The 12,126-nt window shown below is 40.5% G+C and overlaps 1 protein-coding gene across 5 annotated transcripts in view; it reads right to left on the bottom strand.

The window, feature by feature from the left end:
• Bbs9 (Bardet-Biedl syndrome 9) overlaps positions 1-12,126 on the bottom strand; it is a 436,605-nt gene that overhangs the window by 287,694 nt on the left and 136,785 nt on the right. For all 5 annotated transcript variants that reach the window (XM_028872560.2, XM_028872557.2, XM_028872558.2 and 2 more), the window contains 2 exons: positions 10,865-11,048; positions 10,110-10,239 (listed from right to left, as the gene is read on the bottom strand). In XM_028872560.2, the coding sequence (XP_028728393.1) occupies positions 10,110-10,239; positions 10,865-11,048 (314 nt within the window). The remainder of the gene's footprint in view (positions 1-10,109; positions 10,240-10,864; positions 11,049-12,126) is intronic.

Below are 12,126 nucleotides of genomic sequence, written 5' to 3' on the forward strand. Positions count from 1 at the left end.
GACTGGGAGCTGCTTACCTAAGAGACTTTGACAGACTCAATGGCAGTGTGACAAGGAGGCTATTCCATGGGGATGCCTGGTAATAAGCAGAACTTCACAATTAAAATACTTAATTTGTAAAACAAAAGACTAAGCGCCCAACTAGCATCCTAAATACAATCCCTTGTCCCTGGGCTATGCAGCCTTTTGAACATCTCAGCAAGCAAATGAAACAGATTTACTATGGAACTAAACCAAATCAAAAGAAAGCTGGCGCTCTAATGGCTATTACATGCTTCCTGAAGATGGAGTAACGTGTGTTTTACACCAGAGAACATGATTCCTGTTTTAATAAGGAGAACTTGTTGAGGTTTGTAGCCGTAACTGACAAATAACAATAAAGATAAATAACTTCTTTGTATAATTACCTCAAGCCAAAGGACCACACAACAGTCTACACAAAGCAACACAACCAAATGGCAGGCCATATGTAAAGGATGACTTGGGTGCTTAGCTACATGAGCATTGCTAATATAATTTTTTTATTTATATCCTTTCTTCTTCAGAATGTAGTGTGTCTATCGGAGTTCACATCCAACTTTCAATGAGTCGCACAGAGGTTGGTCGGTCCGATATATAAACGTGCAGCAATAGGGCCATTGGCCCATACTCCCATAAATTCTGAGACGTGCCTCCCTGGTTTCTCCAGTGTCTCCCACAAATGGTACACAACAAAATCAAAAATGCAGTGACTTCTCACTGTCGCCTTTCAATCACTGACTTTTGGCAAGCACCAGAAGCAATTTACACAACAGCAACGTATTGTGATGCTTGTCATCAATTTTTAAAGTGAGTCATATGCCTCCTGTGGCGTTCACTTACCATCAGCTTTCACTCGATTATAAAGCGAGGAGAAATTAGGACGGAGAGTCTGCATTGCAGTATACCGCTAAAATCTTACTAGTGGGGGTGGGGGGAAATTATCCACCAAGAAAATTAACAAATGCCCAAAAGAAATGGGTTTAGGAAGGCTCGAAACAGCTTATGCCATTTGGTGTGGAACTAGTGGTCCATGAATCCCTTTCACCCAATGCCAAAGTTTGTGCTATGGAGGCATTGACGCTGGCCAGGGGCTAAGCCAGTTGTCAGTGCTAGAAGCATGCTGACAACTCTTGTGTGAATCTGTCATTACTTTCTCATCGGTCGCACCCCCATTCCAGCAAACTTTGGGGCATTCAAACAGACAAGAGCATCGGGAGGGCTGATGACCCTTCGCCAGAGCGATCCACTCTTCAAGTGCGCCCAGCCTTATCCACGGTGTTGTGAGACACACTCCACACCATCTACACCAACACTCTGTATCCAGCGCACGTCACCCCCTACTTCTTTAGAATGTTGCAGAATTTCCCCGCCTGAAAGATGGACGATGACCTTCCCCATTTATCAATAACAACAGTTACCCTTCTAGCCTTGACCTGGTCCATGCTGATCAAGCAACTATGCAGCGTGGAGATACGCAATCCACTCGACAGAACCATTTGACTAGACTTTGTAGTCCGCTGGTCAGCAGTGAAGTGTCATATTGATTGGAAATAATCACAATCACCTTCATTCCGCCAGAGCTGAAGGCTCAGCACCTAAATAACAACAATTCAACATTATGGTCTCCTTCACTTGACCCTTTACTATCCTGTCTTCAAGGATGAGCGGCCCTGACACTACTTGAGAAGATGCAAGCTTATCTCTGAAAAGAAGGAGCAAGACGAGTAGATATGTATTTTTCTTACTGATTTGTAAGAAACTAACTCTACCTACTTCATCAACTAGCACCATCGCTTTTGCTTGACTTGCAATACAAAACAATATTTTTCCTGATTCCCAACTATATCTTCTGATCCTAATTAATTGTTAAACAACATTATTTTGATACTACAACCAGGATATTATGGCAAAAACTTAACTCTTCTCACCATAACATTTATATTTAACAACATAAGCCTTCTATCTTTCTGCCTTACAACCCCAGTTATAGTTTTTTATATCTAGGACTTATGTCTCCTATAATTTCATCTTGATATATGTTATGAAACCAATGTTTACTACCCAAAGATATATTACCCCCCAATAGGTCTACAGCCCTTACTTCTTTAATGTTATTCTTTGAAGTTTTATTGCTTAATTGTCTTGTGTGTTGGTGATTGTTAATTAGTTATTTAAGTGTTAAGCACCTGCGTGAGTGGTGGTGTGGTAAGGTGCTGGCTGTGGTGTGTGCTGTTTAAGATTCAAAGAACACAAAAAGAAACATAGAAGTTTGCAAATACAATCCAACAGCGAGAAAGGACAATGAGAAAAACGCCACCATTCATCTATCAGCACGGTTGAATTTGCTGGTGTGGTGGTGGGTCGTGTGGGTGGGTGTGGGTGGTCGTGGTGTAGTTATGTACAAGCTACGGTCACCCGATACGAGCGAAACACATAACGCAATGTGTCTCTACGGAGGATATCAGTGCTCTCCAGAGAGTCTCTCTCTAAGCCTATGAGACCACTTATATTCTACCAATTTTGTCTCATCGAGTTAGGCGTAGTTGGTGAATTAATTCTGTAGAGAGTGAGAGTCTTCTGGCAAGAAGTGAGTACCAAGCACTCATCTTGTCTCGAAAATAGCTGCGACTGTCGCAGGCCTTTCTGGACATGATGTACTAAGCTCCAGCGTCCCCTAGGTGGGTTTCCACAACTTCTAAGGCCCCCTCTACCCTCCCCATTCAATGTGCTCTTGGCAGGAAAAATCACAAATTGGAAAAAAGTTTTGGACTGACAAGGGAAGAAGTCATCAGAGAAATGCACCTCTTAGAGTGCAACATTGCTAGAGAAATGAGGATGCCCAGCCCTGCCCTTTGTTCATCCGCCTGCCGCCAACGCCAGACTACCTTAATGCACCACTGCATCTCATTCTCGAGGCTTTATCGAGTCAGTGCACTATCTTCTCAGCGGACTGTCCTGGTTGCACTCCTCCTGAATTAATTCATATTGTCTCCCTGAGAACCTTTGATGGGTCATTTGGTTATCGTCTTATGCCCTTGCATGCTGCTCGGGGCATATATATTTCAGTTTTCCTGCACGTACAATCATATACCACACTGTGTTTTCACTTGTTTAATTTCCTTAATCTCTGTTTTGCATTTTAATTCTGCATCTCCAGTCACTTCATCGATATCTTATCAGGCAATTGTTGTGATATCCTTAGCTATCGCAGGTAGATGGAATTGACTTCTAGCTTCCCCTTCTGCCCTGAATAAAAGCCACACTTTCTTGACTTAAATTTGCACAGAGAAAAGGGCGAGCGGACGTTGGCTCGACGTGCTACGCAAACAAACATTCTGTAGAGTGTCGCTGTTTCTTGCTTCTCCAGTAGCATTGGTTTCTCACATCCTTCTCTGAACTACTCACGAGAAAAGTAGACAATGAGAGTCTTACAATCTTCTACTTAGACTTGTGCCAATTTTTTCAAGCTCCCTTTTATTTTTTGTCTCTAGATTATTTAACAGCCCTACCAGTATGCACGCTCAATTTCAGCCACTTCCAGCATTATTGCGACTTTCGATCGAATAGGTCTTACGCATCGTGGCCTGGCTGCGCGTGTACAAATGCTGATAATCAGCACGATATGGTGCAGAATTCCAAACTGGGTATCTTTATATTCATGTTTTTAAGCTGTGATCCTATCGATGAGGCACATTGTACAATTATTTTGAGCAAGTGGGCACACAAGCTAGAAGCCTTTATACCAGTGAGGCTCTACTTGCATACACCAGAAAAACGGAGAGCATCGAGCAGTTAAATGGAATAGCGGGAGGAGATAATTAGACAGTTTCTATTTTCAGTCGTATCCTTCTGAATCTCTCCCGAGCCTGTCCCTCTAATGCTCAGGCGTCACGTGCCTACAATTACACCCCAATATACCTTCTCCTGCAGATGTGCTGCCTAGTACACCTCTAAAGACGTGACCCTCCCATTTTTTCTGAATTTCCCCTATTTCGCTACTACCTTCAGTGGTCAATGGAACTTGCCATCAACCATACACACAAGGCACACACACACACACAAACACAACTCACACTACACAGGGCACACCCCAACGGAAGACTCAGTAAGCCAGAGAAAAGGCAGGACTTTTGCGAGTAGTTGGCTAGATAGATATTCGTCACACTGGATACGAGAGAGGGAGAGACTCAGGGAGAGAGACATAGAGAAGAGAAGAAAAGGGCTGTCTCTACTCTTCGCGTAAATTCTAATATCTAGCTTGGAGAGAACAGCTTACGAGGTCACACCCAAGCTAACTAGACAAATCAAGAGTTGGCCTCAATCGCAGGTACTAAGGAAAGGGACTACTATGCAGGCTGCAAGGACTAGCCCTCAGATATTCACCAGATGAGTAGAGTAGAATGCTAGGAACATATGGCGAACACATTGGAGAGAACCCAGGGCATTGGGCCCAACGCAAGATGTAGAGTGACAGTGGATTGGGGCTAGGGCATGCGCCCAGGGATGGGGGCAGGGCGGAGAACAGATAGGCGTAGTCACATATGGCGCAGTGAGATATGCCTGTCAAGAATCGTGCCTGTTGAGCCCCAACCATCCGTAGGTTTCTGTGCACAAAATGCCTCTCCCTATAGCTCTTATATTTAATTCTCTCGTGAATAAATTACACGCACTCTAGATGCTAGTGAAATACCACCACTGACTTTCATATCCATCCTCGCGGACCAACACTCCCAACAGACTCCTTAAGTATTTAAAGGGAAAAAGTGGCAAAGTTTGAAAATTCCATTACTACTGCTAAACCCTGGTTATAGTCCCAACACATTCATACTAGCATTTATGTTCTCATTCATAAACTAGATGATTATCTCATATACAAACCTCAAAGAAGTCATTACAACTAAAGTACACTATCAATTTATCACCTTGAGCAAAATAGTTTATCTCTCTCCGAATAGAGTTGTGGCTAAATAATTTATAAACAACTCCTATATGGCCACTTCTGTACTTACTTCACCTTTCCTCCGATGATACTTCTACAAAAATGACAGTCCTACCCTTTTCTTACCTTCTCCACACTTCGCTCCTGATATATTACGCCTCCCCTTGAGAACTAAACAATGGCTCCTTTGCGCCCATGATGCGAGACTCCTGCTTGCTGTCCTATCCCTGGGCTCTTTCTCTTCCTTTGTTGTTCCACTTTTAGCTACGACTCCAATTCCCAGCACAGGACACTTTGAGGTCCTTGTGACGCTGCGCCTCTCGTTTTCCTCAATTATTCTTCCTTTATTCCTGCTCTTCTCCATATATCTTTCCATAAGCTGTCTGTCTGTTGATCTTATCAAGTGGCTCATAGCCTCCATTTGCTTAGTCTGAAAAAGATCGTGGTCCCTTCACCTTAACTCCAGAGTACTCCTGTCGGCTCACATGCCCTCGGTGTATAGATACTCACAAAGTTGTATAGGTCCACTCCTCCCGCTCGCACCACTCCTGTCGTACCGCGATCTCTATGGGCATGCAAACATTCTTGTCAGATATTTCCTTAAGCCATTATTCTCTTCCCTTTCGAGGGACACGTCTGTACCACACCCTGCTCCACGTCCCATTCTTTGTATAATGCGGGGTCAATCATCTCTATTTCATTTTTGACTCCTGTTTTCCTGAGTTCTTAAGTAACCCTATTATCTAGCTGCAATATTAGGCGCGATTTAACTTTCCGTCTCGTTACACGAAGAATTCCCATGGCACACAGATCTCGCCCCACTCTGGCCGATTCTCTCTTAATTAATGTGTTCTTTAGCCGTTATGCCAGCAAGACCTCTTCCAGGTTCCTAATGAGGTGATCGGTCTCATGCTCGGCCTTAATTCGTCGGGCCTTTCCTGCACCTGCGTATCCTGTAGGTCTTGCCTCGTGTTTTACTCTCTGCAGTTTTGCCGTGTGTCCATGGTTTACATTTCAGGTCTGCTGACACATTTGAGTTAGTTCTGTTGCAGGGCGAACAGACAGTGTAAGCGTAGAACAAATAGAAAACATGAACCAAATTTATATACATTAACAAAGTAAAACAAATAATAAGCCCTACCAACATTTATTCCTAGTATTTTGACACATACATGACTGATCACCAAAGGAGCCACATAGAAAGCGAAGAAATAACAACGGAGAAAAAGACAAAATATATAGATCCTCCAAAACTTATAAAAACAATAAATACTGAGACATATAATAATAATCAACAATACAAAATAAAACAAATATATATATATGACACTATAAGGCAATATAAAGAAGAGCATAAAGAAAGCGGAAACAAGAATCATAATACATCAATATTAATTCAACCAATACAATGATCAAATGTAAATAAGTGGAAAACGAGGATGATGTTAACAAACACTATAGAAAAGGATACACCATAATCGCAAGGAAAAGAATTAAAAAACACATATAAACTATATACTACAAAAACATCCATCAGAAAAATAAAAATGAATATTTAGTACACACTTTAAATTAAAACAAACTTAACAAAAGAGAAAATACAAAAACTAAAGATAATGAATAAACCATATATAATGAAAATTAAGACTTAATAATGCATGCATACAACTATGTATATAATAGAGACTGATCTTATTAGATCGCTAATACTGAGAAATATCACCAAAGAAGCAATCATAAAACATATCAGGGAAATAAAGAAAGACCTAGATTAATTACTATCATTTATATCAGTGAAAATAAAGGATATAAGCTAAAAGAAATAGACATATATATATATAAAAACACCAGCAATATCATATAGTCACATACTATACAACACAAACTGCACATTTATGTAAAAACACTATACATAGAATAGAAAAACCACAACCACCTTAATTACACACCAAAGCAACACGATATATACCAAAAGACTAAGAACATCAAATTATATAGGATTCATCAAAGAATGATAGTGAAATAAAGCAATTTATGGCATAAGAGGATAAAACATTCAACATACTCACTGACAGAGAAAACAAGATAAGACAAACTTTCAGCCCACCAAAGAGAAAAATAAAAAATAGTGATGACATCATACATATACATATCTAATATAGAACGAATACACAAAAAGATGAATTAACGATATATGATCAAGGAATGATTTTGTAGTAATGAGTTTACTGTATAATCCAATATCATCCAACTATATTTTACAGATAATGAAGTGAAGAGACCACAAAGATAATTTAGTTATATATATATATAAAGATAAATTAGATAAAATTACCAATAGGCGAGAAACGAAAAATAAGAAAAATTACAAAAAATTATTACATAGAAAAATGTAAAGTATAAAATAGATACCACAAATGAAAAATGAATCATCTTTTTAGAGCAGAAATTTAGCTATATTGAACCGAAGTAATACTACAAAAGATACGAAACAAGCACAGAAGGACTATAAAAATACAGAAAACACCAAAACATATAAACATACCATATAAAACTAATAGATCCTCAGTGTCTTTTATAACTTGCTGAGATACTCAATATTTGAATTCATTTAAAAGTTTTGGGATTCCTGCCTTTAAATATTACCTTTTTGTCAGTGATTTGAATGCAAAAACGGATCCTATCGCCCTCATTAGGAAGTGATTCACTTAGGAGGCATGCTGTATGCTGTGCTTGGGGCAGTAGTTGTGTCACTTGTTAGAGTAGATGTGTCCGTGCTGGAGGAAGTGTGTCACTCGTGGACGGGCTATTCGAGGGTCCCAAGTGCTCAAGCCATGTCCAGTGTCCTCACTCTCTTCCTCCTTAATGCCAAACCAACTGTAGAATGCTCGGTTTCTTCTCCAAGCCACCATTCTGACTACGTGCCGCTCCACCACTTCCCTCCAATTGTGGACAGTGAGCAGCAATCTTCGCTGATACTGGTAGCCAGGCCGCCAATATTAAATCTTTTTCTTTTATACAGAGTTGCTTGACTGTCATGGGTGTCCTCATTCATAGCATAGAACACTAAATAAGACACTCTTTATTTATCAAATAACTAAATTAACATTAGTGATATCTATACAATACTGTTCCAGTTCATTGAGGTAAATAGCTATAATTTCACAAGGATTCTTCTGTCCTCCGTCTCTCTGCTCTTGGTGTCTCCCTCCCTTCCCTCCCTCTCCCTCCTCTTCTCCCCTCCTCTCTCATCTTCCTTCTTTCTCTCTCTCTCTCCTCTCTCCTCTCTCTCCTTCTATTTCACACAGACACAACACACACACACACACACACACATCACCACACACACCACCACACGCCGTTCATTCTCTTGAACCCTCGGACATCAGTTTTCCCAGCACTGATTGTGGAAGACGCTTTCTGTTCTCCAGTGTGCGCTTTGGTATCTTTGTCAAATATCAGATGGTTGAAGTTCTACGAATTCATGCTTGGATTTTGTATTCTGTTCCATTTGTCTACTGCTGTGGATATCGCTCTATATAAATAAAACACTGATGGCCAGTGACCAGACAGGAAGTACAGGTGGGACAAGGAGAGAGGAGAATTGGGGAAACAGGAAGAAGGAGGGAGAGACACTGCAGCCACTGCCAGGACAAGCAGCATGTAAAGACACCGGTAAGCCACCAGCCATGTGGCAAGGTATAGATTTATAGAAATGGGTTAATTTAAGATAAAAGAACAGTTAGCAAGAAGCCTGCCATGGCCATACAGTTTATAAGTAATATAAGCATCTGAGTGATTATTTTATACTTGGATTGTGGGACTGTGGGGCTTGGTGGAACCTGGAAAGAAGCTCTCCAGCAACAGTCTACATGTCTGTTTTTATGCCAGTACTGTAAGCATGTTATGCTAAGTTATTAAAAATTACTTTTAAATTCTGATAAAACTACAATGAGAACTTTTAATAATGGAAAGCAAAAGAGGGAGCTGTTTTGATGTGGCTACATTAGCAAGAGTGACAAAGAGATCCACAAGAGCCTGCAGTGAGATTAAGGTTCAAGCAGAAGGCCAAGGATGTGAATCTCTAAGCAGTCCCAGCATACATCATTGCCCAGCTTCCGCCTCAGGCTTTAAGGTAGCCTGACAAGTTGTTAGAGCTGTGAAATCTCTAGTCTGGAGACAGGTTCTCCCAACATGAAATTCCTGGGGAATTCCCATATCTCTGGGGTCCCTTCTTTGGACAGTCTGGTACTCAGACTGAAAGACAAAAAAAGTCTCTTTAGAATATCTTCATTTCTGCCTGGCCTATTACAATTCCCCACCTCCACCTTGGGGAATGAAATATTCTGAAACAATTACAACAAACAAAACACTAGTAGAGACCAAGGTTAGAGCATTGGTGCTAGACAGCCATGCATACTTTTGGATGCTTGGGAAATTGTCCTCCTGAAGGTTTTTGTGTCCCGGTCTGCCGGCGGTCGAGACAAATCTCTCCCACTCACATTCCCCAAGTAAGCAAGCACACAGAGGCTTATATTAATTATAACTGCTTGGTCATTAGCTCAGGCTTATTACTGACTAGCTCTTACACTTAAATTAACCCATAACTTTTATTTTGTTTAGCCACATGCCTAACCAGGCCAAAATGCTTCTAGTTTCTCACCCTCACGCCTTATATATCTTCCTGCTTTCTACCACCACTCCCTGGGATTAAAGGCTGGCTTTCTGGGATTAAAGGCGTGTCACCATGCTTGGCTATTTCCAATGTGGCCTTGAACTCACAGAGATCCAGAGGGATTTCTATCTCTGGGATGCTAGGATTAAAGGTGTGAGTGCCACCATTTTCTAGCCTTTGTATCTAGTGGCTGTCTGTTCTCTGACCCCAGATATTTTTATTAGAGTACACAATATTTTGGTGAACACAATACCACCACATACTTTTCCAAGAAAAAAAAAATTCTACTATTAACAGTCACACTACAACACTTCAGCGAAACCACAAAATTTCTACAGAACTCCTTGACTACGGTATTTAATAAGAGCCAGGTGTAGTGGCTGAGGCAAAAGTGCTGTGAGTTCAAAGCCAGCCAGGGCTAAAAAGTGAGACTAAACAAAAGTCCTTCCATAAAAGTTAAATTGAACCACTTACTGCAGGCAGCCCACCCTGACTGCCACAGGAACATGGGGAAGCTGTGTGGCCCATTTCAGCGTCACGTCCTGGTAAATGTGCAGCATGTGATTATGGTTTCCAATCAGGGTATTTATTGTGCCTTCAGAAACTGCAGGGTGCAGATACAGAAAGAAGATAGTAAGGAAAAGGGCCGTTCAAAATGGTACACTGCGGTCTCTTTCAGGAAATTTATCACACTCTAATTGTAATATCTTGATTTTAACACATAAAGATTTTAGGTGATAAGAAATTAGCTTTCAACTTCAAGAAACCAAGAGCAAAAAAGAAACAAATCATTTTATAGACAGGAAGTATGGATATCAGCCAAGGTGTTCACATTTCATCCAGAAGGTATGAATTTTTTAACATCACACATCTAAACTAATGACTGACAGGCATTCACTGTAAGTCATTCTATGAGTGATATTCTCACGGAAGGATTCTTGAATAGTCACATTATGGAAAGCATTAATGAGCTGGAAGCCAGTCTACAAGTGATCTTACAGAGTCCAAGGGCTGGCAAAACCACATGGGCTTTATATCAAATGTCTACTAAAACTATGAAAGTTAAAAGTTCCATTATATATTCAGTACAAAACTCTTTTCCTAGATGTTTAAAATATGTGTCTGAATGTGGCTTTTTCTGATGTGTGTATGCATGTTGACATGTGTACATACGTGATACATGCGATACGTGAGATCCGGAGAGGATAACAGAACATCTCTGTACCCACCTGAGCAGTACGGGAGGAAGCAGCTGGGGCCGCAACCGAGCTTCTTCATGAATCGGATCTGCCCATTATCTTTCAGGCAAAAGAAGTTTCTCTCACCAAGAACAAAAACAGAAGATGCAGTCTGGTTAAGTGGGATGATACAAATGTCAAGAGCTTGTTCTCCAATATTCAGAGTCCAGTCCACCTGAAAAGCAAAACCCAACAGTGATGTAGACAGTCCGTCACTTTCATATCGACATAAATGAAGAAACTGCTTTATAGTAAACCAAGATGTCTACTTTCCTGGGTTGGTTTTGAGGCTGGCTTGCCTACCATCACTGGAGCTAGTATTTGTAGGTTTTAGCCTATCTCTTAGCAGATGATATTGGTACTCAGTGATTCCAGAGCATCAGGAAAGCTCCCTGCAGTGCTGGGAAGAGCTTCAGGAGCGGTGGAACAGTGGTCACAGTAGCAGACTATATACACGAAAGGCTGGACAAAGTCTGAATGTTCTCCACAGGGAAATGACGGTGGCTGGAGAGACGGCTCAGCAGGTAAGAGCACATGCTCCACATGGGGACTCACAAGCGTCAAACTCTAGTTACAGAGGATCTGATGGCCTCTTCAGACCGCCACAGGCACACATGTGGTATACAGATGCACATTCAAACTATCCATGCATATAAAATAAGAGTAAATAAATCTTTTTTTAAAAAAAAAATGATAGATTTTGGAGAAGTTTGATTTGTTAGACCCAATTTAAATATTAAACAATGTATACACAAATCAAAACATCACATGGCATTCCATGTACATGTATAATGTTCATGTTTTTATGTATCAGTTTAAAAACAAATTTAATCTTTTAAAGCTACCATGTTTACCATGCAAATCAATAAATCATAATCAATAAAACCCACAGCTAATATTGTTATAAACAATGTTTTGCAACAAAGACAGCTCTAAAATGCATCCATATGCAGTCCTCCACTGAGCCATCACCAAGGGATGATAGGACAGACAGACTGACTCCTCTACACTAAGAACTTCCCAAAGAGAAGTCAACTGCCATGGAGTATGCTCAATAATTAGGAAATGCTTCTTACAATAATGAAAGGAAAAACATAAAGTACACATGCAGAGAGTATTTAGAATTCAGCAAGAGTTAATATTTTTAAATTGATATGTGTGTAAGGATATAAGTAAGGATATCTTCACAAAAAGACAAAAACTGCACCAAGAAGAAATGAGCAGCCTCGGTTAGTGTCTAATAACGAACAGTA

The sequence above is a fragment of the Peromyscus leucopus genome, chromosome 7 (genome assembly GCF_004664715.2).
Source record: "Peromyscus leucopus breed LL Stock chromosome 7, UCI_PerLeu_2.1, whole genome shotgun sequence".
NCBI classification, from domain to species: Eukaryota; Metazoa; Chordata; class Mammalia; order Rodentia; family Cricetidae; genus Peromyscus; species Peromyscus leucopus.